The sequence below is a fragment of the Oncorhynchus masou genome, chromosome 12 (assembly GCF_036934945.1).
Source record: "Oncorhynchus masou masou isolate Uvic2021 chromosome 12, UVic_Omas_1.1, whole genome shotgun sequence".
NCBI lineage: Eukaryota > Metazoa > Chordata > Actinopteri > Salmoniformes > Salmonidae > Oncorhynchus > Oncorhynchus masou.
Window position 1 is genome coordinate 11,215,548 of NC_088223.1, and position 26,920 is coordinate 11,242,467.

General features: G+C 47.2%; 1 protein-coding gene across 11 annotated transcripts in view; it reads right to left on the reverse strand.

Annotated features, from left to right (window-relative positions):
• The window catches only part of LOC135549539 (pumilio homolog 1-like), a 70,432-nt gene that overhangs the window by 36,942 nt on the left and 6,570 nt on the right, over positions 1 to 26,920 (reverse strand). For 5 of the 11 annotated variants that reach the window (XM_064979567.1, XM_064979572.1, XM_064979574.1 and 2 more), the window contains exons 2-7: positions 14,050 to 14,222; positions 12,718 to 12,855; positions 10,585 to 10,653; positions 10,136 to 10,241; positions 9,810 to 10,000; positions 5,636 to 5,802 (exon numbers count right to left, since the gene is read on the reverse strand). In XM_064979567.1, coding sequence (XP_064835639.1) covers positions 5,636 to 5,802; positions 9,810 to 10,000; positions 10,136 to 10,241; positions 10,585 to 10,653; positions 12,718 to 12,855; positions 14,050 to 14,211 — 833 coding nt within the window. In that variant the 5' untranslated portion in view covers positions 14,212 to 14,222. The remainder of the gene's footprint in view (positions 1 to 5,635; positions 5,803 to 9,809; positions 10,001 to 10,135; positions 10,242 to 10,584; positions 10,654 to 12,717; positions 12,856 to 14,049; positions 14,223 to 26,920) is intronic. The other 6 variants (XM_064979571.1, XM_064979573.1, XM_064979575.1 and 3 more) reach the window with 2 other exon arrangements.

The window sequence follows — 26,920 nt, forward strand, 5'->3', positions numbered from 1 at the left end:
GAGGGACGGGGGAGAGAGAAGAGGGACGGGGGAGAGAGAGAGAAGGGGACGGGGGAGAGAGAGGGACGGGGAGAGAGAGAGAAGAGGGACGGGGGAGAGAAGAGAGAAGAGGGACGGGGGAGAGAAGAGAGAAGAGGGACGGGGAGAGAGAGAAGAGGGACGGGGGAGAGAGAAGAGGGACGGGGGAGAGAGAAGAGGGACGGGGGGAGAGAGAAGAGGGACGGGGGAGAGAGAAGAGGGACGGGGGAGAGAGAAGAGGGACGGGGGAGAGAGAAGAGGGAGAGAGAGAGAGAAGAGGGACGGGGGAGAGAGAGAGAGAGGGACGGGGGAGAGAGAGAGAGAAGAGGGACGGGGGAGAGAGAGAGAAGAGGGACGGGGGAGAGAGAGAGAAGAGGGACGGGGGAGAGAGAGAGAAGAGGGACGGGGGAGAGAGAGAGAAGAGGGACGGGGGAGGGAGAGAGAAGAGGGGCGGGGAGGGAGAGAGAAGAGGGACGGGGAGGGAGAGAGAAGAGGGGCGGGGAGGGAGAGAGAAGAGGGACGGGGGAGAGAAGAGGGACGGGGAGGGAGAGAGAAGAGGGACGGGGAGAGAGAGAAGAGGGACGGGGGAGAGAAGAGGGACGGGGGAGGGAGAGAGAAGAGGGGCGGGGGAGGGAGAGAGAAGAGGGACGGGGAGAGAGAGAGAAGAGGGACGGGGAGGGAGAGAGAAGAGGGACGGGGAGGGAGAGAGAAGAGGGACGGGGGAGGGAGAGAAGAGGGACGGGGGAGGGAGAGAGAAGAGGGACGGGGGAGAGAAGAGGGAAACATGGTTAACCATCCGTGTGCATATGTACACACTGAGTACACCAAACATTAAGAACACCTTCCTAATACAGAGAAGCACCTCTCAGAACAGCCCCAAGTTGTCAGGGCGTGGACTCTACAAAGAAACACACACAGTGTGAACACATACACTGAGTGTACAAAACATTAAGAACACCTTCCTAATATTGAGTTGCAACCCGCCCCTTTTGACCTCAGAACAGCCTCAAGTTGTCAGGGCGTGGACTCTACAAAGTGTCCCAAAGCGTTTCACAGGGACGCTGACCCATGTTGATTGAAATGCTTCCCACAGTTGTGTCAAGTTGGCTGGATGTCCTTTGGGTGGTGGACCCTTTCGTGATACACACAGAAAACTGTTGAGTGTGAAAAACCCAGCAGGGTTGAGTTCTTGACCCAAACCGGTGCTCTTGGCACCTACTACCATACCCTGTTCAAAGGCACCTACTACCATACTCTGTTCAAAGGCACCTACTACCATATCCTGTTCAAAGGCACCTACTACCATATCCTGTTCAAAGGCACCTACTACCATACCCTGTTCAATGGCACCTACTACCATATCCTGTTCAAAGGCACCTACTACCATACCCTGTTCAAAGGCACCTACTACCATATCCTGTTCAAAGGCACCTACTACCATACCCCGTTCCAAGGCACCTACTACCATATCCTGTTCAAAGGCATCTACTACCATATCCTGTTCAAAGGCATCTACTACCATACCCTACTACCATACCCTACTACCATACCCTGTTCAAAGGCACCTACTACCATATCCCGTTCAAAGGCATCTACTTTGGTTTGTTTTGTTTGATCGTAGCTGGCTAGCTACATAGCCGTCTTTGTATCTAAGACAATTGTGTAGCCTAGAGCGATTTTCTAGGTTAGCTAGCCAGCTATTGTCGTTCTTTTAAGTAACGTAACGCAATCAACCTGCTAGCTAGCCAGCTAGCCCCCGAATAGCAGCACTGTAGAAACTATTACACTCGACGGAACGACTTGATTAGTGTAGTGTCAACATCGCAGCCACTACCAGCTAGCCTACTCCAGCAGTACTGTATCATTTCAATCATTTTAGTCAATAAGATTCTTGCTACGTAAGCTTAACTTTCTGAACATTCGAGACGTGTAGTCCACTTGTCATTCCAATCTCAGTTGCATTAGCGTAGCCTCTTCTGTACCCTGTTAACTATGTGTCTATCTATCCCTGTTCTCTCCTCTCTGCACAGACCATACAAACGCTCCACACCGCGTGGCCGCGGCCACCCTAATCTGGTGGTCCCAGCGCGCACGACCCACGTGGAGTTCCTGGTCTCCGGTAGCCTCTGGAACTGCCGATCTGCGGCCAACAAGGCAGAGTTCATCTCAGCCTATGCCTCCCTCCAGTCCCTCGACTTCCTGGCACTGACGGAAACATGGATCACCACAGATAACACTGCTACTCCTACTGCTCTCTCTTCGTCCGCCCACGTGTTCTCGCACACCCCGAGAGCTTCTGGTCAGCGGGGTGGTGGCACCGGGATCCTCATCTCTCCCAAGTGGTCATTCTCTCTCTCTCCCCTTACCCATCTATCTATTGCCTCCTTTGAATTCCATGCTGTCACAGTTACCAGCCCTTTCAACCTTAACATCCTTATCATTTATCGCCCTCCAGGTTCCCTCGGAGAGTTCATCAATGAGCTTGATGCCTTGATAAGCTCCTTTCCTGAGGACGGCTCACCTCTCACAGTCCTGGGCGACTTTAACCTCCCCACGTCTACCTTTGACTCATTCCTCTCTGCCTCCTTCTTTCCACTCCTCTCCTCTTTTGACCTCACCCTCTCACCTTCCCCCTACTCACAAGGCATGCAATACGCCGACCTCATCTTTACTAGATGCTGTTCTTCCACTAACCTCACTGCAACTCCCCTCCAAGTCTCCGACCACTACCTTGTATCCTTTTCCCTCTCGCTCTCATCCAACACTTCCCACACTGCCCCTACTCGGATGGTATCGCGCCGTCCCAACCTTCGCTCTCTCTCCCCCGCTACTCTTTCCTCTTCCATCCTATCATCTCTTCCCTCTGCTCATACCTTCTCCAACCTTTCTCCTGATTCTGCCTCCTCAACCCTCCTCTCTTCCCTTTCTGCATCCTTTGACTCTCTATGTCCCCTATCCTCCAGGCCGGCTCGGTCCTCCCCTCCCCGCTCCGTGGCTCGATGACTCATTGCGAGCTCACAGAACAGAGCTCCGGGCAGCCGAGCGGAAATGGAGGAAAACTCGCCTCCCTGCGGACCTGGCATCCTTTCACTCCCTCCTCTCTACATTTTCCTCCTCTGTCTCTGCTGCTAAAGCCACTTTCTACCACTCTAAATTCCAAGCATCTGCCTCTAACCCTAGGAAGCTCTTTGCCACCTTCTCCTCCCTCCTGAATCCTCCTCCCCCCCCCCCCTCCTCCCTCTCTGCAGATGACTTCGTCAACCATTTTGAAAAGAAGGTCGACGACATCCAATCCTCGTTTGCTAAGTCAAACGACACCGCTGGTTCTGCTCACACTGCCCTACCCTGTGCTCTGACCTCTTTCTCCCCTCTCTCTCCAGATGAAATCTCGCTTCTTGTGACGGCCGGCCGCCCAACAACCTGCCCGCTCGACCCTATCCCCTCCTCTCTTCTCCAGACCATTTCCGGGGACCTTCTCCCTTACCTCACCTCGCTCATCAACTCATCCCTGACCGCTGGCTACGTCCCTTCCGTCTTCAAGAGAGCGAGAGTTGCACCCCTTCTGAAAAAACCTACACTCGATCCCTCCGATGTCAACAACTACAGACCAGTATCCCTTCTTTCTTTTCTCTCCAAAACTCTTGAACGTGCCGTCCTTGGCCAGCTCTCCTGCTATCTCTCTCAGAATGACCTTCTTGATCCAAATCAGTCAGGTTTCAAGACTAGTCATTCAACTGAGACTGCTCTTCTCTGCATCACGGAGGCGCTCCGCACTGCTAAAGCTAACTCTCTCTCCTCTGCTCTCATCCTTCTAGACCTATCGGCTGCCTTCGATACTGTGAACCATCAGATCCTCCTCTCCACCCTCTCCGAGTTGGGCATCTCCGGCGCGGCCCACGCTTGGATTGCGTCCTACCTGACAGGTCGCTCCTACCAGGTGGCGTGGCGAGAATCTGTCTCCTCGCCACGCGCTCTCACCACTGGTGTCCCCCAGGGCTCTGTTCTAGGCCCTCTCCTATTCTCGCTATACACCAAGTCACTTGGCTCTGTCATAACCTCACATGGTCTCTCCTATCATTGCTATGCAGACGACACACAATTAATCTTCTCCTTTCCCCTTCTGATGACCAGGTGGCGAATCGCATCTCTGCATGTCTGGCAGACATATCAGTGTGGATGACGGATCACCACCTCAAGCTGAACCTCGGCAAGACGAAGCTGCTCTTCCTCCCGGGGAAGGACTGCCCGTTCCATGATCTCGCCATCACGGTTGACAACTCCATTGTGTCCTCCTCCCAGAGCGCTAAGAACCTTGGCGTGATCCTGGACAACACCCTGTCGTTCTCAACCAACATCATGGCGGTGGCCCGTTCCTGTAGGTTCATGCTCTACAACATCCGCAGAGTACGACCCTGCCTCACACAGGAAGCGGCGCAGGTCCTAATCCAGGCACTTGTCATCTCCCGTCTGGATTACTGCAACTCGCTGTTGGCTGGGCTCCCTGCCTGTGCCATTAAACCCTACAACTCATCCAGAACGCCGCAGCCCGTCTGGTGTTCAACCTTCCCAAGTTCTCTCACGTCACCCCGCTCCTCCGCTCTCTCCACTGGCTTCCAGTTGAAGCTCGCATCCGCTACAAGACCATGGTGCTTGCCTACGGAGCTGTGAGGGGAACGGCACCGCAGTACCTCCAGGCTCTGATCAGGCCCTACACCCAAGCAAGGGCACTGCGTTCATCCACCTCTGGCCTGCTCGCCTCCCTACCATTGAGGAAGTACAGTTCCCGCTCAGCCCAGTCAAAACTGTTCGCTGCTCTGGCCCCCCAATGGTGGAACAAACTCCCTCACGACGCCAGGACAGCGGAGTCAATCACCACCTTCCGGAGACACCTGAAACCCCACCTCTTCAAGGAATACCTAGGATAGGATAAGTAATCCTTCTCACCACCCCCCCTTAATGATTTAGATGCACTATTGTAAAGTGGCTGTTCCACTGGATGTCAGAAGGTGAATTCACCAATTTGTAAGTCGCTCTGGATAAGAGCGTCTGCTAAATGACTTAAATGTAAATGTAAATGTACTACCATATCCTGTTCAAAGGCATCTACTACCATACCCCGTTCAAAGGCACCTACTACCATACCCTGTTCAAAGGCACCTACTACCATACCCTGTTCAAAGGCACCTACTACCATACCCTGTTCAAAGGCACCTACTACCATATCCTGTTCAAAGGCACCTACTACCATATCCTGTTCAAAGGCACCTACTACCATATCCTGTTCAAAGGCACCTACTACCATACCCTGTTCAAAGGCACCTACTGCCATACCCTGTTCAAAGGCACCTACATCTTGTGTCTTGCCTAGTCACCCCATGAATGGCACACAGACACAATCCATGTCTCGATTGTCTCAAGGCTTAAACATCCTTCTTTAACCCGTCTCCTCCCCTTCATCTACACTGATTGAAGTGGATTTAACAGGTGACATCAATAAGGGATCATATCTTTCACCTGGATTCACCTGGTCAGTGTGTCATGGAAAGAGCAGGTGTTCCTAATGTTCTGTACACTCAGTGTACACAGAAGAGGTAGGTGTGTGTATGTGTGTGTTTACCTGTACTCCTTGCCATCCACGTCCAGGCCGTTCTGCACAGGGAGCCCGTTGGGGTTGATGACATCACTGATGACGTCACCCTCTCCCATGTCCTTGAGTTTCTCTCCTTCAAATGAGGCCTTTGGTTTATCTCTAATCTCCTCCCCCACCTCTCCATCCCTCGGACCCTGAGACAGAGAGAGATGGAGCGAGAGAGAGAGAGATAGAGAGAGAGATGGAGAGAGAGATGGAGCGAGCGAGAGATGGAGCGAGCGAGAGATGGAGCGAGCGAGAGATGGAGCGAGCGAGAGATGGAGCGAGCGAGAGATGGAGCGAGCGAGAGATCGAGCGAGCGAGAGATTGAGCGAGCGAGAGATGGAGCGAGCGAGAGATGGAGCGAGCGAGAGATGGAGCGAGCGAGAGATGGAGCGAGCGAGAGATGGAGCGAGCGAGAGATGGAGCGAGCGAGAGATGGAGCGAGCGAGAGATGGAGCGAGCGAGAGATGGAGCGAGCGAGTGAGGGAGAGAGTGAGGGAGGGAGTGAGGGAGGGAGCGAGCGAGGGAGGGATAAATAAAAGTTGGGCGACAGATTGAGAACATTGTGATTGACACATTGACAGTAATATATAGAGGTAACAGCAGGAAATCCATAGAGCTGAGAGAGATCTAAACGAGACAGAGAGAGAGAGAAATCTAAAGAGACAGAGAGAGAGAGAGAGAGAGAGAGAAATCTAAAGAGACACAGAGAGAGAGATCTAAATGAGACAGAGAGAGAAATCTAAAGAGACAGAAAGAGAGAGAGAAATCTAAAGAGACAGAGAGAGAGAGATCTAAACGAGACAGAGAGAGAGAGAAATCTAAAGAGACAGAGAGAGAGAGAGAGAAATCTAAAGAGACAGAGAGAGAGAAATCTAAAGAGACACAGAGAGAGAGATCTAAATGAGACAGAGAGAGAGAGAAATCTAAAGAGACACAGAGAGAGAGAGATCTAAATGAGACAGAGAGAGAGAGAAGAAGCCACAAGAATTAGCAATACAAGATGTAGGAATTTGGAAAACTTATTTTGATAATCTATACAAAAACATCCCACAAAAAGACTTGCAACAGAACCAATTAGAAATTAAAGAAAAATTGAACATCCTTGAATCAGTCATTAAAAACAACCAAAATCCATTAGATTACCCAATAACCCAACAAGAACTAAATGAAAAGCTAAAATCTATTAAATCAAAGAAGGCTTGTGGTCTAGACAACATCAGAAATGAAATGCTGAAAAACAGCACACCTGAGTTGCAAAATGCTGTGCTTAAATTGTTCAACATGGTTTTAACTTCTGGCTGCTTCCCTGATGTCTGGAACCAGGGGCTCATCTCCCTATCCACAAAAGTGGAGACAAATCAGACCCTAATAATTACAGGGGAATTTGCGTAAACAGTAACTTGGGAAAGATTTTCTGTAGCATTTTGAATTCAAGAATTCAAACCTTTCTTCAAGAAAAAAATGTAATAAGTAAATGTCAAATTGGCTTTCTCCCTAACCATCGCACTACTGACCATATATACACCTTACACACACTAATTAATAAACACATCCACCAAAACAAAGAGGGCAAAATCTTTGCTTGCTTTATTGACTTTAAAAAAGCATTTGATTCGATTTGGCACGAAGGGCTATTCTACAAAATTCTACAAAGTGGACTTGGTGGTAAGGTATATGACTTAATAAAATGTATGTACACAGAAAACAAGTGTGCAATAAAAATCAAAAACCAAAGAACAGAATTTTTTTCACAATGTCGAGGTGTGAGACAAGGCTGCAGTTTGAGTCCAAATCTTTTCAACATTTATATCAATGAATTAGCAGACATGTTGGACCAATCTCCAGCCCCAGGACTCACACTATTTGACACAGAGGTGAAATACCTGCTATATGCTGATGACGTGGTACTTCTATCACCAACCAAAGAAGGTCTTCAACAGAAAATTAATATTCTGGAGCAATATTGCCATAATTGGGCCCTGGCAGTAAATTTCCAAAAAACTAAAATCATGATTTTCCAAAAAAAATCCAGATGTCAGAAACACAAATATAAATTCACCCTGAACAACACCTTAATTGAACACACAAAAAATTACACCTATCTTGGTCTGACCATATCTGCATCGGGAAACTTTAATATGGCAGTGAATGCACTCAAAGAAAAAGCCCGCAGAGCAATGTATGCAATAAAAATGAAATTATTCAAAATCAACATCCCAATTAGAATTTGGACTAAAATATTTGACAGTGTAATCCTACCAATAGCTCTTTATGGAAGTGAGGTTTGGGGGCCACTCAATAAACTGGACTTTAAAATGTGGGACAAACATCCAATTGAAGCCCTACATGCAGAATTCTGTCGGAAAATCCTACAAGTTCAGAGAAATACACCAACTAATGCATGTAGGGCAGAATTGGGCCGTTTTCCAGTAATAATGAAAATACAGAAAAGATCATTAAAATTTTGGCTACATCTGAATTCAAGTCCAAATTCAAGTCTGCAATTTAAATCACTTCAAACCCAAGAGCTGAGCCCAGAAACGAGCCCTCTCAGTCAGCTGGTGTTGGACCTCACCAACCAAGCTGACACCAGCACTGCTTCAAAAGAAAGAATTCCAATAAGCAAAATCATGAACCAATCAAAGGAATCATATTTACAACATTGGAAAAATGAAACAAAATCCCAAAGCCGACTAAATTGCTATCTGACCCTAAACAGAGAATATGAATTGGCTGATTATCTCTACTCTGTCAGAGATACGAAGCAGAGACAGATCCTTACCAAGTACAGGCTGAGTGACCACCGATTGGCAATAGAAACCGGCAGACATAAAAAGACATGGCTACCCAAAGAGGAGCGTGTATGTGGTCACTGCATAACAGGGGAGGTAGAGACAGAGATGCACTTTCTCCTTTACTGTGATAAATATTCCTCACAAAGAGATTCATTATTCACAGAAATTACTAAACATATTCCAAATTTTTACAAATTGAACCCAGAGGAAAAACTAAGAATACTCATGGGCGAAGGAGCAATGGCTCCTCTTGCAGCCAAATATGTATTTTCCTGCCATAGCCTGAGGGACACTGAATAATAACATCTGCATAGTAAGCAGTAACTTAATTGTTATTGCTATTATTGTTATTACTGTAATTATTATTATTTTTGTATTTAATTTTGTATTATTATTTACTACACTTTTATATTTTATATTTGCTATCATTTAGAATTTTGTTACAATGTATATTGTATACATTGTTGCTTTGGCAATATTGACACAATGTTTTTCATGCCAATAAAGCAGTTTGAATTTGAATTTGAGAGAAATCTAAAGAGACAGAGAGAGAGAGAGAGAGAAATCTAAATGAGACAGAGAGAGAGAGAAATCTAAAGAGACAGAGAGAGAGAGAAATCTAAAGAGACACAGAGAGAGAGATCTAAAGAGACACAGAGAGAGAGAGATCTAAAGAGAGAGAGAGAGAGATCTAAAGAGAGAGAGAGAGATCTAGAGAGAGAGAGATCTAAAGAGAGAGAGAGATCTAAAGAGAGAGAGAGATCTAAAGAGAGAGAGAGATCTAAAGAGAGAGAGATCTAAAGAGAGAGAGATCTAAAGAGAGAGAGAGAAAGAGATCTAAAGAGAGAGAGAGAGAGATCTAAAGAGAGAGAGAGAGATCTAAAGAGAGAGAGAGAGAGATCTAAAGAGAGAGAGAGAGAGATCTAAAGAGAGAGAGAGATCTAAGAGAGAGAGAGAGAGATCTAAAGAGAGAGAGAGAGATCTAAAGAGAGAGAGAGAGAGATCTAAAGAGAGAGAGAGAGATCTAAAGAGAGAGAGAGATCTAAAGAGAGAGAGAGAGATCTAAAGAGAGATAGAGATCTAAAGAGAGAGAGAGAGATCTAAAGAGAGAGAGAGAGATCTAAAGAGAGAGAGAGAGATCTAAAGAGAGAGAGAGAGATCTAAAGAGAGAGAGAGATCTAAAGAGAGAGAGAGAGATCTAAAGAGAGAGAGAGAGAGAGATCTAAACGAGACCACGTATGCAGTGTAACCCAGTGCCGCAAGGAGTCTAGGTTGCCAGTGGTGAAGGTGGGTCAGCATTGATGATCTACGTAGACATATGAATTGAATGATGGGAGTGTAAATGAGGGTAGGCTACTTACGAAAGGTCCCTTACGGAGGCAGGAGTCCAGTTTCTCGGCGGGAGAAGAGGAGAGGACGTATTCTACCATACGAACTCCCAAGCCGCCGCTCTCTGACCGCGGTGACATCACTGACCCGCCCACCTCCCCGCCGCCATGGAAACCCCCACCCGGCCGATGAGACACCATGATTGGCTGAGACACCAAGTGGTCTGGTAGAGGAGAAAGAAAAAAAAGAGACCTATTGTCAAAACCGCAAAACACAAGTACACATTTGGCTGGGCACTCAAGACTTGGTGGGGTGACACTGTGGTGTTTCAATCCAGGGGCTGGGCTCTCCATCTTACCTGTGGTCCCCCACGCGCCACCCCTCCACTGGTCCAGAAAGATCCCTTTTGGTCCATCTTTTCCAGCATCGTCACTCTCCCAAAACTTCTTACCTGTCAAAAGCTGCTGTAAAAAGGAGAGGGGGAGGGGAGAGAGAGAGATGGAGAAAGACAGAAAGACAAAGGGAGGAGAGAAACAGAAAGAGAAAGGGAGGAGAGAAAGGGAGGAGAGAAACAGAAAGAGGAACGAGAAAGAGGAACGAGAAAGAGGAACGAGAAAGAGAAGTGAAAGAAAGAGAAGTGAAAGAAAGAGAAGTGTCAGGTCGTTTTCCTCGGAATGACTAAACATAGGATTTATGGGTCACTTTATTCTGGGCAACGGTGCTCTTCCTTCCACCATCACATGGCCTTCGGTAGGCTGAGTGTCTATGGTCCTCTAACTACTTGACCTGTAACCCCTGACCCCTTACCTCTCCCATGGCACGCCCCTCTAGAGCCAGAGCATGGAAGTCATGGTTCAGCTCATCCATCGACCGCCCCTGGAGAGAGAGACCAGGTTATAACAACACTACACCTACAGAGACCAGGTTATAACAACACTACACCTACAGAGAGCAGGTTATAACAACACTACACCTACAGAGAGAGAGAGAGACCAGGTTAGAATAACACCTACAGAGAGACCAGGTTATAACAACACTACACCTACAGAGACCAGGTTATAACAACACTACACCTACAGAGACCAGGTTATAACAACACTACACCTACAGAGACCAGGTTATAACAACACTACACCTACAGAGAGACCAGGTTATAACAACACCTACAGAGACCAGGTTATAACAACACCTACAGAGACCAGGTTATAACAACACTAGACCTACAGAGAGACCAGGTTATAATAACACTATACCTACAGAGAGAGAGACCAGGTTATAACAACACTACACCTACAGAGACCAGGTTATAACAACACCTACAGAGACCAGGTTATAACAACACCTACAGAGACCAGGTTATAACAACACTACACCTACAGAGAGAGAGACCAGGTTAGAATAACACCTACAGACAGAGAGACCAGGTTATAACAACACTAAACCTACAGAGAGAGAGAGCAGGTTATAACAACACCTACAGAGACCAGGTTATAACAACACTACACCTACAGAGAGAGAGACCAGGTTAGAATAACACCTACAGAGAGACCAGGTTATAACAACACTACACCTACAGAGACCAGGTTATAACAACACTACACCTACAGAGACCAGGTTATAACAACACTACACCTACAGAGACCAGGTTATAACAACACTACACCTACAGAGAGACCAGGTTATAACAACACCTACAGAGACCAGGTTATAACAACACTACACCTACAGAGAGACCAGGTTATAACAACACTACACCTACAGAGAGACCAGGTTATAACAACACCTACAGAGACCAGGTTAGAATAACACCTAGAGACCAGGTTATAACAACACTACACCTACAGAGAGAGAGACCAGGTTAGAATAACACCTACAGAGAGACCAGGTTAGAATAACACCTACAGAGACCAGGTTATAACAACACCTACAGAGACCAGGTTATAACAACACTACAACTACAGAGAGAGAGACCAGGTTAGAATAACACCTACAGACAGAGACCAGGTTAGAATAACACCTACAGAGAGAGACCAGGTTAGAATAACACCTACAGAGAGACCAGGTTAGAATAACACCTACAGACAGAGAGACCAGGTTAGAATAACACCTACAGACAGAGAGACCAGGTGAGAATAACACCCCTACACTACACCTACAGAGAGACCAGGTTAGAATAACACCTACAGAGAGACCAGGTGAGAATAACACCCCTACACTACAGACAAAGAGACCAGGTTAGAATAACACCTACAGAGAGACCAGGTTAGAATAACACCTACAGAGAGACCAGGTTAGAAGAACACCCCTACACTACAGACAGAGAGACCAGGTTAGAATAACACCCCTACACTACACCTACAGAGAGACCAGGTGAGAATAACACCTACAGAGAGACCAGGTTAGAATAACACCCCTACACTACACCTACAGAGAGACCAGGTTAGAATAACACCTACAGAGAGAGACCAGGTTAGAATAACACCCCTACACTACACCTACAGAGAGAGATCAGGTTAGAATAACACCTACAGAGAGACCAGGTTAGAATAACACCTACAGAGAGAGACCAGGTTAGAATAACCCCCCTACACTACACCTACAGAGAGAGACCAGGTTAGAATAACACCTACAGAGAAACCAGGTTAGAATAACACCCCTACACTACACCTACAGAGAGACCAGGTTAGAATAACACCTACAGAGAGATCAGGTTAGAATAACACCTACAGAGAGACCAGGTTAGAATAACACCCCTACACTACACCTACAGAGAGACCAGGTTAGAATAACACCTACAGAGGGAGACCAAGTGAAAATAACACCCCTACACTACAGAAAGAGGGACAAGGTTACACTCAGAGAGACTGTCAGTAAAGAGTAGGCCCATAAACTCAAACCGAGACCATTGTCTGATTTCCCCCCCCCCCCAGCCACCAGTACCTGGCTGTCGTGGATGTTCTCCCCGGTGGGCCAGCGGTGTTTGCCAGGCTGCTCTCCGTGCTGCCGCTGGAAGAAGTAGTTCACCATGGCATCATCCTGAGAGCGCCCCGTACCCGCCACGCCCTGCAACACACACAGCTAACATCTCCGCGTCTGAGAGCGAACCCGTACCCGCCACGCCCTGCAACACACACAGCTAACATCTCCGCGTCTGAGAGCGCCCCGTACCCGCCACGCCCTGCAACACACACAGCTAACATCTCCGCGTCTGAGAGCGCCCCGTACCCGCCACGCCCTGCAACACACACAGCTAACATCTCCGCGTCTGAGAGCGCCCCGTACCCGCCACGCCCTGCAACACACACAGCTAACATCTCCGCGTCTGAGAGCGCCCCGTACCCGCCACGCCCTGCAACACACACAGCTAACATCTCCGCGTCTGAGAGCGCCCCGTACCCGCCACGCCCTGCAACACACACAGCTAACATCTCCGCGTCTGAGAGCGCCCCGTACCCGCCACGCCCTGCAACACACACAGCTAACATCTCCGCGTCTGAGAGCGCCCCGTACCCGCCACGCCCTGCAACACACACAGCTAACATCTCCGCGTCTGAACATCTGTCAGTCTGTGTGACGCGTACTGCTGTCTGACATGACAGATGTAAAAACCTACCAGCCACTCAGATCATTATAATTATTTTATAATATATATTTTATTATTATTATTATTTTATAATATATATTTATTTTATTATTATTATTATTATTATTATTTTATAATATATATTTATTTTATTATTTTATATCGGCCAAATTATTTTCCCCCCGCCTAAATTACACCAACACAAAAAAACAGATGAGCATGTTTCGTTTCAAAAACAGATTACAGTATTACTAGTAAGACGTAATGTGGTATATTGTTTTAATTTCATTTTTTGAAAGCTGAAATCATTAAATCCAAAATATCACAGATGAGACAAATCTTCGCCTGCCTCTTTAAGGGCGTGGAGGTTACCATGGTAGCGCGAGTCGAGTCAGTTGAAACTCAAACATAGAAGAGGAAGCGGAGGAACGCCAGGCAGTTGTCGCGCGAGGTGAAATAGACTATATAGGAGTCGTAGTTATTTGAGCTATGAAACGAAGCGGCAGAAATACTTTGAAAACAGCTACTGCATCATTTATTTTACTTTAAATGCGATCACACTTTAATTCACAAATGCGAGTGAACCGCTCGTCCTGTGGAGTCCTGGTGAAATACACACACCGGCCAATGCCAAAAATCTACCCGCATTTGGCAGGTGTTCATTTTATGCCCTGGTCTCCATTCCTTACCTGCTGGCTTGGTGGCGGGGCATGTGGGGTCTGTCCAGCCGGGGGGGCGTGTCCTCCGCTGCTCAGCACCACCGGCATGCTGGGAGTTGAAGTTCTGAGGTGGGGGCTGAACGAGGCCTGCCAGAGCACTGCTTTACCCTTCAACACACACACGCTGCTCATTCCACCACGGCCTGAGGAAGAGACACACACCGTTAGTTGAAATAATCACACATAACCGATATATCTGACAATATTTTTTATTATTGTAGCTTAAAAAATATCATAACATCATGGACTGTGCTTAAAACAGCCCTCTAAATCTACTCCGAAAGCATATTTCTTAAATAGCCACTGACCAAATCCGCATTTGGTTAGTGATGATTGAGACACTGTACAAGCAAAAGCCTATTTTTCAATCTTTCAAAATCCAATTTCTATCTATATCTATCTATATCTATGTAGATATATCTACAGTGGGGCAAAAAGTATTTCAACAGCCACCAATTGTGCAAGTTCTCCCACTTAAAAAGATGAGGCCTGTAATTTTCATCATAGGTACACTTCAACTATGACAGACAAAATGAGAAGAAAAAGGATTTTTAATGAATTTATTTGCAAATTATGGTGGAAAATAAGTATTTGGTCACCTACAAACAAGCAAGATTTCTGGCTCTCACAGACCTGTAACTTCTTCTTTAAGAGGCTCCTCTGTCCTCCACACGTTTACCTGTATTAATGGCACCTGTTTGAACTTGTTATCAGTATAAACGACACCTGTCCACAATGCTTCTTACGATTACAGGTCTCACTCATCTTTTTAAGTGGGAGAACTTGCGCAATTGGTGGCTGACTAAATACTTTTTTGCCCCACTGTATATTGACAAAAAAACAGATTCCACGTGGGATTGAGTGATGGGGCTTTGCACAGATGGGGCTCCATCTATGGCAGGGCTGCAGGCAGGCCTCTGCACTCTAGTTATGAATGAGTCATCCTCAGCCATACGGACGCAGTAATATATATATATATATATATATATATATATATATATATATATATATATATATATATATATATATATATATATATATATATATATATATATATATATAAATAAATATAAATAAATAAATATATATATATATAAATAAATATATATAAATATAAATATATATATATATATATAAATAAATAAATATATAAATACACATATATACATATATATATACACATACATACATATATACACATACATACATACATACATACATATACACACACACACACACACACACACACACACACACACACACACACACACACACACACACACACACATATATATATATATGTATGTATATCACCTTTATTTAACCAGGTAGGCCAGTTGAGAACAAGTTCTCATTTACAACTCTGACCTGGCCAAGATAAAGCAAAGCAGTGTGACACAAACAACACAGCTACACAAACAAATGTACAGTCAATAACACAATAGAAAAATCTGTATACAGTGTGTGCAAATGAAGTAAGGAGGAAAGGCAATAAATAGGCCAATAGTGGCAAAGTAATTACAGTGTACAAGAGTGATGTGCAGATGAGGATGTGCAAGTGGAAACACTGGTGTGCAAAAGAGCAGAAAAACAAAATGTGGGGATGAGGTAGGTAGGGGGGTTGGTTGGGCCATTTACAGATGGGCTGTGTACCAGCTGCAGCGATCGGTAAGCTGCTCTGACAGCTGACGCTTAAAGTTAGTGAGGGAGATATGTCTCCAACGTCAGTGATTTTTGCAATGAGTTCGCATCGAGTATGATACACCGAGAAGAACCGAGAAGAACTGTCAGCAAAAGAGCTAAGCACAGAACTCAGACAGCATCCACACCCCTGTTATCAAAACCATCAGGGCATGAGAATGTTCTATTTCACACAAAGGCTTGATGGTTATCGAGAGGGAGTGTTGGAAAGATTGATGGTTATCGAGAGGGAGTGTTGGAAAGATTGATGGTTATCGAGAGGGAGTGTTGGAAAGATTGATGGTTATCGAGAGGGAGTGTTGGAAAGATTGATGGTTATCGAGAGGGAGTGTTGGAAAGATTGATGGTTATCGAGAGGGAGTGTTGGAAAGATTGATGGTTATCGAGAGGGAGTGTTGGAAAGATTGATGGTTATCGAGAGGGAGTGTTGGAAAGATTGATGGTTATCGAGAGGGAGTGTTGGAAAGATTGATGGTTATCGAGAGGGAGTGTTGGAAAGATTGATGGTTATCGAGAGGGAGTGTTGGAAAGATTGATGGTTATCGAGAGGGAGTGTTGGAAAGATTGATGGTTATCGAGAGGGAGTGTTGGAAAGATTGATGGTTATCGAGAGGGAGTGTTGGAAAGATTGATGGTTATCGAGAGGGAGTGTTGGAAAGATTGTTCACATTGAGAGATGAACTGTTGTCATTCACAATGAATGTAAAATAATAATAATAATAAATTGTACGGACTTGTTTGACTTTCTGTAAAATAAAATGAAAATGTGTCTCCTTGCCCATGTAACAGACATATTTGGGAAATGGAACGACCGGAAAGCAAAAGTATCTTATTTACACTTTGTAGACAATTTTCACACTAAACTAAAATAACTGACTACTTACATAGGCTATTTTCAAAGGGATTCGTTGCTATTTCATATTTTTGCTATCTCTGTGTTATTATATTATAATTATTTCTATGATTTGATAGAGCAGTCTGACTGAGCAGTGGTAGGCAGCAACAGGCTCGTAAGCATTCATTCAAACAGCACTTTCCTGAATTTGCCAGTAGCTCGTCGCTGTGCTTCAAGCATTGCGCTGTTTATGACTTCAAGCCTATCAACTGCCAAGATTAGGCTGGCAATACTAAAGTACCTATAAGAACATCCAATAGTCAAAGGTACATAAAATACAAATGGTATAGAGAGAAATAGTACTATAATAACTACAACCTAAAACTTCTTACCTGGGAATAGTGAAGACTCATGTTAAAAGGAAGCACCAGTTTTCATATGGGGCGGCAGGGTAGCCTAGTGGTTAGAGCGTTGGACTAGTAACCGAAAGGTTGCAAGTTCGAATCCCTGAGCTGACATGGTACAAATCTGTCGTTCTGCCACTGAACAGGCAGTTAACCCACTGTTCCTAGGCCGTCATTGAAAATAAGAATTTGTTCTTAACTGACTTGCCTGGTTAAATAAAGGTAAAATTTAAAAAAAAATGTTCTGAGCAAGGATCTTAAACGTTAGCTTTCTTACATGGCACATATTGCACTTTTACTTTCTTCTCCAACACTTTGTTTTTGCATTATTTAAACCAAATTTCACGTTTCATTATTTATTTGATTTTTATTGATGTATTATATTAAGTTAAAATAAGTGTTCATTCTGTATTGTTGTAATTGTCATTATTACATACATATATACACACACACACACACACACACATACATACATACATATATATACACACACATTAATATACATATATATATATATATACATATATATATATATATACATATATATATACATATATATATATATATATACATATATATATATACATATATATATATACATATACATATATATACATATACATATACATACATATACATATACATATATACATATATACATATACATATACATATACATATACATATATATATATATATATATATATATATATATATATAAAAATTGTCTGACTAATCGGTATCAGCTTTTTTTGGTCCTCCAATAAATGGGTATCGGCGTTGAAAAATCATCGGTCGACCTCGAGTGTAGAGTATCGTTAGGGTGGTGTTCCATAACGTGTGTGTGTGTGTGTGTGGAGTATCGTTAGGGTGGTGTTCCATAACGTGTGTGTGTGTGTGTGTAGAGTATCGTTAGGGTGGTGTTCCATAACGTGTGTGTGTGTAGAGTATCGTTAGGGTGGTGTTCCATAACGTGTGTGTGTGTGTGGACCTCTACACTGAAAACGTGTCCGGTGTTTTGAGTTTGTCGTTTATAGGGCCGTAGCCACAGAATTCTGGTAGTTGTCACTTGAAAAAAGGACAATCAGCAGAAAATCCACCCCAACCATTGGCTCAGTGAACGGGCCCTTGCTATCCGGGATTCTTGGGACAACCGCACCCCATTGAAGGTTACATTTCAAATGGTTATGGTAAGGGGTTCAGGTTATGGGGATAAAGTGGAAATGAAAATGTTTTAGCAAAGAGAAATCTTATTAATATACACCCCTAGGAAGAATTACACTTTTTTTATTTTTAAATATACATTTTCTGACAAGCAAGAGCATAGACAGCAGTGTAAAGTACTCAAATCAAATGTTATTAGTCACACGCGACGAACACAACAGGTGTATGTAGACCTCACAGTGCAATGCTTACTTACGAGCCCCCAACAGTACGGATAAGAATAAGAGATAAAAGTAACAAGTAATTAAAGAGCAGCAGAAAAATAACAATATATATACAGGGGGGTACCGGTACAGAGTCAATACTCTGTACCAATACTCTGTTTAAAATACTTTAAAGTACTACTTAAGTAGATTGTTGTGGTCTCTCTACTTTTCTGTTTATATTTTTGACCACTTTTACTTTACTACATTCCTAAAAATAAAAACAAATGTAGTTTTTACTCCATTACATGTTCCCTGACACCCGTACTCGGGACATCGTCGAATTCACACACTTATCAAGAGAACATCCCTGGTTCTCTCTACTGCCTCTGATCTGGAGGACTGACTAAACAGAGAACATCCCTGGTTCTCCCTACTGCCTCTGATCTGGAGGACTCACTAAACAGAGAACATCCCTGGTCATCCCTACTGCCTCTGATCTGGTGGACTGACTAAACAGAGACCATCCCTGGTCATCCCTACTGCCTCTGATCTGGTGGACTCACTAAACAGAGACCATCCCTGGTCATCCCTACTGCCTCTGATCTGGTGGACTGACTAAACAGAGACCATCCCTGGTCATCCCTACTGCCTCTGATCTGGAGGACTCACTAAACAGAGAATGTCCCTGGTCATCCCTACTGCCTCTGATCTGGTGGACTCACTAAACAGAGAACATCCCTGGTCATCCCTACTGCGTCTGATCTGGAGGACTCACTAAACAGAGAACATCCCTGGTTCTCTCTACTGCCTCTGATCTGGTGGACTCACTAAACAGAGAACATCCCTGGTTCTCTCTACTGCCTCTGATCTGGTGGACTCACTAAACAGAGAACATCCCTGGTCATCCCATCTCACTTCACCTCACGACACCCTACCGCGGCACTTCACCTCACGACACCCTACCGCGGCACTTCAACCCACGACACCCTACCGCGGCACTTCAACCCACGACACCTTACCGCGGCACTTCAACCCACGACACCCTACCGCGGCACTTCAACCCACGACACCCTACCGCGGCACTTCAACCCACGACACCCTACCGCGGCACTTCAACCCACGACACCCTACCGCGGCACTTCACCTCACGACACCCTACCGCGGCACTTCACCTCACGACACCCTACCGCGGCACTTCAACCCACGACACCCTACCGCGGCACTTCACCCCACGACACCCTACCGCGGCACTTCACCCCACGACACCCTACCGCGGCACTTCACCCCACGACACCCTACCGCGGCACTTCACCCCACGACACCCTACCGCGGCACTTCACCCCACGACACCCTACCGCGGCACTTCACCCCACGACACCCTACCGCGGCACTTCACCCCACGACACCCTACCGCGGCACTTCACCCCACGACACCCTACCGCGGCACTTCACCCCACGACACCCTACCGCGGCACTTCACCCCACGACACCCTACCGCGGCACTTCACCCCACGACACCCTACCGCGGCACTTCACCTCACGACACCCTACCGCGGCACTTCACCCCACGACACCCTACCGCGGCACTTCACCTCACGACACCCTACCGCGGCATTTCACCTCACCCTACCGCGGCATTTCACCTCACGACACCCTACCGCGGCACTTCAACCCACGACACCCTACCGCGGCACTTCACCCCACGACACCCTACCGCGGCACTTCACCTCACGACACCCTACCGCGGCACTTCACCCCACGACACCCTACCACGGCACTTCACCCCACGACACCCTACCACGGTACTTCACCTCACCCTACCGCGGCACTTCACCTCACGACACCCTACCGCGGCACTTCACCTCACGACACCCTACCGCGGCACTTCACCCCACGACACCCTACCACGGTACTTCACCTCACCCTACCGCGGCACTTCACCTCACGACACCCTACCGCGGCACTTCACCTCACGACACCCTACCGCGGCACTTCACCCCACGACACCCTACCGCGGCACTTCACCCCACGACACCCTACCGCGGCACTTCACCCCACGACACCCAACCGCAGCACTTCACCCCACGACACCCTACCGCGGCACTTCACCCCACGACACCCTACCGCGGCACTTCACCTCACGACACCCTACCGCGGCATTTCACCTCACCCTACCGCGGCACTTCAACCCACGACACCCTACCGCGGCACTTCACCCCACGACACCCTACCGCGGCACTTCACCTCACGACACCCTACCGCGGCACTTCACCCCACGACACCCTACCACGGCACTTCACCCCACGACACCCTACCACGGTACTTCACCTCACCCTACCGCGGCACTTCACCTCACGACACCCTACCGCGGCACTTCACCTCACGACACCCTACCGCGGCACTTCACCCCACGACACCCTACCACGGCACTTCACCCCACGACACCCTACCACGGTACTTCACCTCACCCTACCGCGGCACTTCACCTCACGACACCCTACCGCGGCACTTCACCTCACGACACCCTACCGCGGCACTTCACCTCACGACACCCTACCGCGGCACTTCACCTCACGACACCCTACCGCGGCACTTCACCCCACGACACCCTACCGCGGCACAACATTTTAGGCTCTTTATTGAGCTGGCAAGCTTGTATCTACTCGCCGTAGAAGCAGTAACAGTTAGTTACAGAATTTCACTCTCCTCTCCAACTAGCGTAGATGTGTTGGGTGATAAGTGTCCGGATTGTAGCGCGACAGAGGAAGATCGTCTCACAGCCATGTAAAGACTTAAACGGCGATACAAGACTTTTACAGATTTATTTGTAACGGCTGATAATGTCGGTCTGGCTCAAGTTACACACACACTGCTTCAACACACACACACACACACACTGCTTCAACACACACACACACACACACTGCTTCAACACACACACACACACACACAGCTTCAACACACACACACACACACAGCTTCAACACACACACACACACACACTGCTTCAACACACACACACACACACACACAGCTTCAACACACACACACACAGCTTCAACACACACACACACACAGCTTCAACACACACACACACACACACACACTGCTTCAACACACACACACACTGCTTCAACACACACAGCTTCAACACACACTGCTTCAACACACACTGCTTCAACACACACACACACACACACAGCTTCAACACACACACACACACACTGCTTCAACACACACACACACACACACACTGCTTCAACACACACACACACACACACACACTGCTTCAACACACACAGCTTCAACACACACACACACTGCTTCAACACACACACACACACTGCTTCAACACACACACACACACTGCTTCAACACAGCTTCAACACACACACACACTGCTTCAACACACACACACACTGCTTCAACACACACACACACTGCTTCAACACACAGCTTCAACACACACACACTGCTTCAACACACACACTGCTTCAACACACACACTGCTTCAACACACACACACACACACACTGCTTCAACACACAGCTTCAACACACACACACTGCTTCAACACACACTGCTTCAACACACACACTCACACTTCAACACACACACACACACAGCTTCAAAACACACACACAGCTTCAAAACACACACACAGCTTCAAAACACACACACAGCTTCAACACACACACACAGCTTCAACACACACACACAGCTTCAACACACACAGCTTCACCACACACACAGACATACACACAGCTTCAACACACACACACACAGCTTCACACAAACACACACTGCTTCAACACACACACACACACACAGCCTCAACACACACACACACACACACACTGCTTCAACACACACACACAGAGCTTCAACACACACACAGAGCTTCAACACACACACAGAGCTTCAACACACACACACACGACACCCTACCACGGCACTTCACCTCACCCTACCGCGGCACTTCACCTCACGACACCCTACCGCGGCACTTCACCCCACGACACCCTACCGCGGCACTTCACCCCACGACACCCTACCGCGGCACTTCACCCCACGACACCCTACCACGGTACTTCACCTCACCCTACCGCGGCACTTCACCTCACGACACCCTACCGCGGCACTTCACCCCACGACACCCTACCGCGGCACTTCACCCCACGACACCCTACCGCGGCACTTCACCCCACGACACCCTACCGCGGCACTTCACCTCACGACACCCTACCGCGGCACTTCAACCCACGACACCCTACCGCGGCACTTCAACCCACGACACCCTACCGCGGCACTTCACCCCACGACACCCTACCGCGGCACTTCACCCCACGACACCCTACCGCGGCACTTCACCCCACGACACCCTACCGCGGCACTTCACCCCACGACACCCTACCGCGGCACTTCACCCCACGACACCCTACCGCGGCACTTCACCCCACGACACCCTACCACGGCATTTCACCTCACGACACCCTACCGTGGCACTTCACCCCACGACACCCTACCGCGGCACAACATTTTAGGCTCTTTATTGAGCTGGCAAGCTTGTATCTACTCGCCGTAGAAGCAGTAACAGTTAGTTACAGAATTTCACTCTCCTCTCCAACTAGCGTAGATGTGTTGGGCGATAAATGTCCGGATTGTAGCGCGACAGAGGAAGATTGTCTCACAGCCATGTTAAGACTTAAACGGCGAAACAAATAAATCTGTAAAAGTCTTGTAACGGCTGATAATGTCGGTCTGGCTCAAGTTACACACACACTGCTTCAACACACACACACACACACACTGCTTCAACACACACACACACACACACTGCTTCAACACACACACACACACACACTGCTTCAACACACACTGCTTCAACACACACACTGCTTCACACACACACACTGCTTCACACACACACACACACTGCTTCACACACACACACACACTGCTTCACACACACACTGCTTCAACACACACACACACCGCTTCAACACACACACACACCGCTTCACACACACACACACACACTGCTTCAACACACACACACACACACACACTGCTTCACACACACACACTGCTTCAACACACACACACTGCTTCAACACACACTGCTTCAACACACACACTGCTTCACACACACACACTGCTTCACACACACACACACACTGCTTCACACACACACACACACTGCTTCACACACACACACACACACACACACACACTGCTTCACACACACACCGCTTCAACACACACACACACACCGCTTCACACACACACACTGCTTCAACACACACACTGCTTCAACACACACACTGCTTCACACACACACACTGCTTCACACACACACACTGCTTCACACACACACACTGCTTCACACACACACACTGCTTCACACACACACACTGCTTCACACACACACACTGCTTCACACACACACACTGCTTCACACACACACACACTGCTTCACACACACACACACTGCTTCACACACACACACACTGCTTCACACACACACACACTGCTTCACACACACACACTGCTTCACACACACACACACACTGCTTCACACACACACTGCTTCACACACACACTGCTTCACACACACACTGCTTCACACACACACACTGCTTCAACACACACACACTGCTTCAACACACACACACCGCTTCAACACACACACACACCGCTTCACACACACACACACACACACTGCTTCAACACACACACTGCTTCAACACACACACACTGCTTCACACACACACACTGCTTCACACAAACACACTGCTTCAACACACACAGCTTCAACACACACAGCTTCAACACACACAGCTTCAACACACACAGCTTCAACACACACAGCTTCAACACACACATTGCTTCAACACACACACACACACACACATTGCTTCAACACACACACTGCTTCAACACACACACTGCTTCACACACACACACACTGCTTCAACACACACTGCTTCAACACACACACTGCTTCACACACACACTGCTTCACACACACTGCTTCACACACACACACACACACACACACTGCTTCACACACACACTGCTTCACACACACACACACACTGCTTCACACACACACACTGCTTCACACACACACACTGCTTCACACACACACACTGCTTCACACACACACACTGCTTCAACACACACACACACCGCTTCACACACACACACTGCTTCAACACACACACACTGCTTCACACACACACACACACTGCTTCACACACACACACCTTCAACACACACAGCTTCAACACACAGCTTCAACACACACAGCTTCAACACACACAGCTTCAACACACACACCTTCAACACACACAGCTTCAACACACAGCTTCAACACACACAGCTTCAACACACACAGCTTCAACACACACAGCTTCAACACACACATTGCTTCAACACACACACACACACACACACACATTGCTTCAACACACACACTGCTTCAACACACACACTGCTTCAACACACACACTGCTTCACACACACACACACTGCTTCAACACACACTGCTTCAACACACACACTGCTTCACACACACACACTGCTTCACACACACACTGCTTCACACACACACACCGCTTCAACACACACACACACCGCTTCAACACACACACACACCGCTTCAACACACACACACCGCTTCAACACACACACACTGCTTCAACACACACACACTGCTTCAACACACACACACTGCTTCAACACACACACACTGCTTCACACACACACACTGCTTCACACACACACACTGCTTCAACACACACACTGCTTCAACACACACAGCTTCAACACACACAGCTTCAACACACACAGCTTCAACACACACAGCTTCAACACACACAGCCTCAACACACACAGCCTCAACACACACAGCTTCAACACACACATTGCTTCAACACACACATTGCTTCAACACACACACACACATTGCTTCAACACACACACTGCTTCAACACACACACACACATTGCTTCAACACACACACACACACACACACACACACACACACACACACACACACACACACAGCTTCAACACACACACACAGCTTCAACACACACACAGCTTCAACACACACACACACACACAGCTTCAACACACACACAGACACACAGCTTCAACACACACACACACACACACAGCTTCACACACACACACACAGCTTCACACACACACACACACACACACACACACAGCTTCAACACACACACACACAGCTTCACACACACACAGCTTCAACACACACACAGCTTCAACACACACACACACACAGCTTCAACACACTGCTTCACACACACACACACACACACAGCTTCACACACACACACACAGCTTCAACACACACACACAGCTTCAACACACACACACACACACACACACACACAGCTTCACACACACAGCTTCACACACACACACACAGCTTCACACACACACAGCTTCACACACACACAGCTTCAACACACACACACACACACAGCTTCAACACACACACACACAGCTTCAACACACACACACACAGCTTCAACACACACTGCTTCACACACACACACAGCTTCAACACACACACACACAGCTTCAACACACACACACAGCCTCAACACACACATCTTCAACACACATCTTCAACACACACACACACACACACTGCTTCAACACACACACACACACAGCTTCAACACACACACACACACAGCTTCAACACACACACACACACACACACACAGTTTCAACACACACACACACACACACACAGCTTCAACACACACACACACAGCTTCAACACACACAGCTTCACACACACACACACACAGCTTCACACACACACACACAGCTTCACACACACACAGCTTCAACACACACAGCTTCAACACACACACAGCTTCAACACACACAGCTTCAACACACACACAGCTTCAACACACACAGCTTCAACACACACACAGCTTCAACACACACAGCTTCAACACACACACACACACACACACACACACAGCTTCACACACACACACACAGCTTCAACACACACACACAGCTTCAACACACACAGCTTCCACACACACAGCTTCCACACACTGCTTCACACACACAGCTTCAACACACACACACACACACACACACAGCTTCAACACACACACACAGCTTCAACACACACACACAGCTTCAACACACACATACACAGACACACAGCTTCACACACACTGCTTCACACACACACACACACACACACACACACACACAGCTTCAACACACACACACACAGCTTCAACACACACACACAGCCTCAACACACACATCTTCAACACACATCTTCAACACACACACACACACACTGCTTCAACACACACACACACAGCTTCAACACACACACACACACAGCTTCAACACACACACACACACACACACACAGTTTCAACACACACACACACACACAGCTTCAACACACACACACACAGCTTCAACACACACAGCTTCACACACACACACACAGC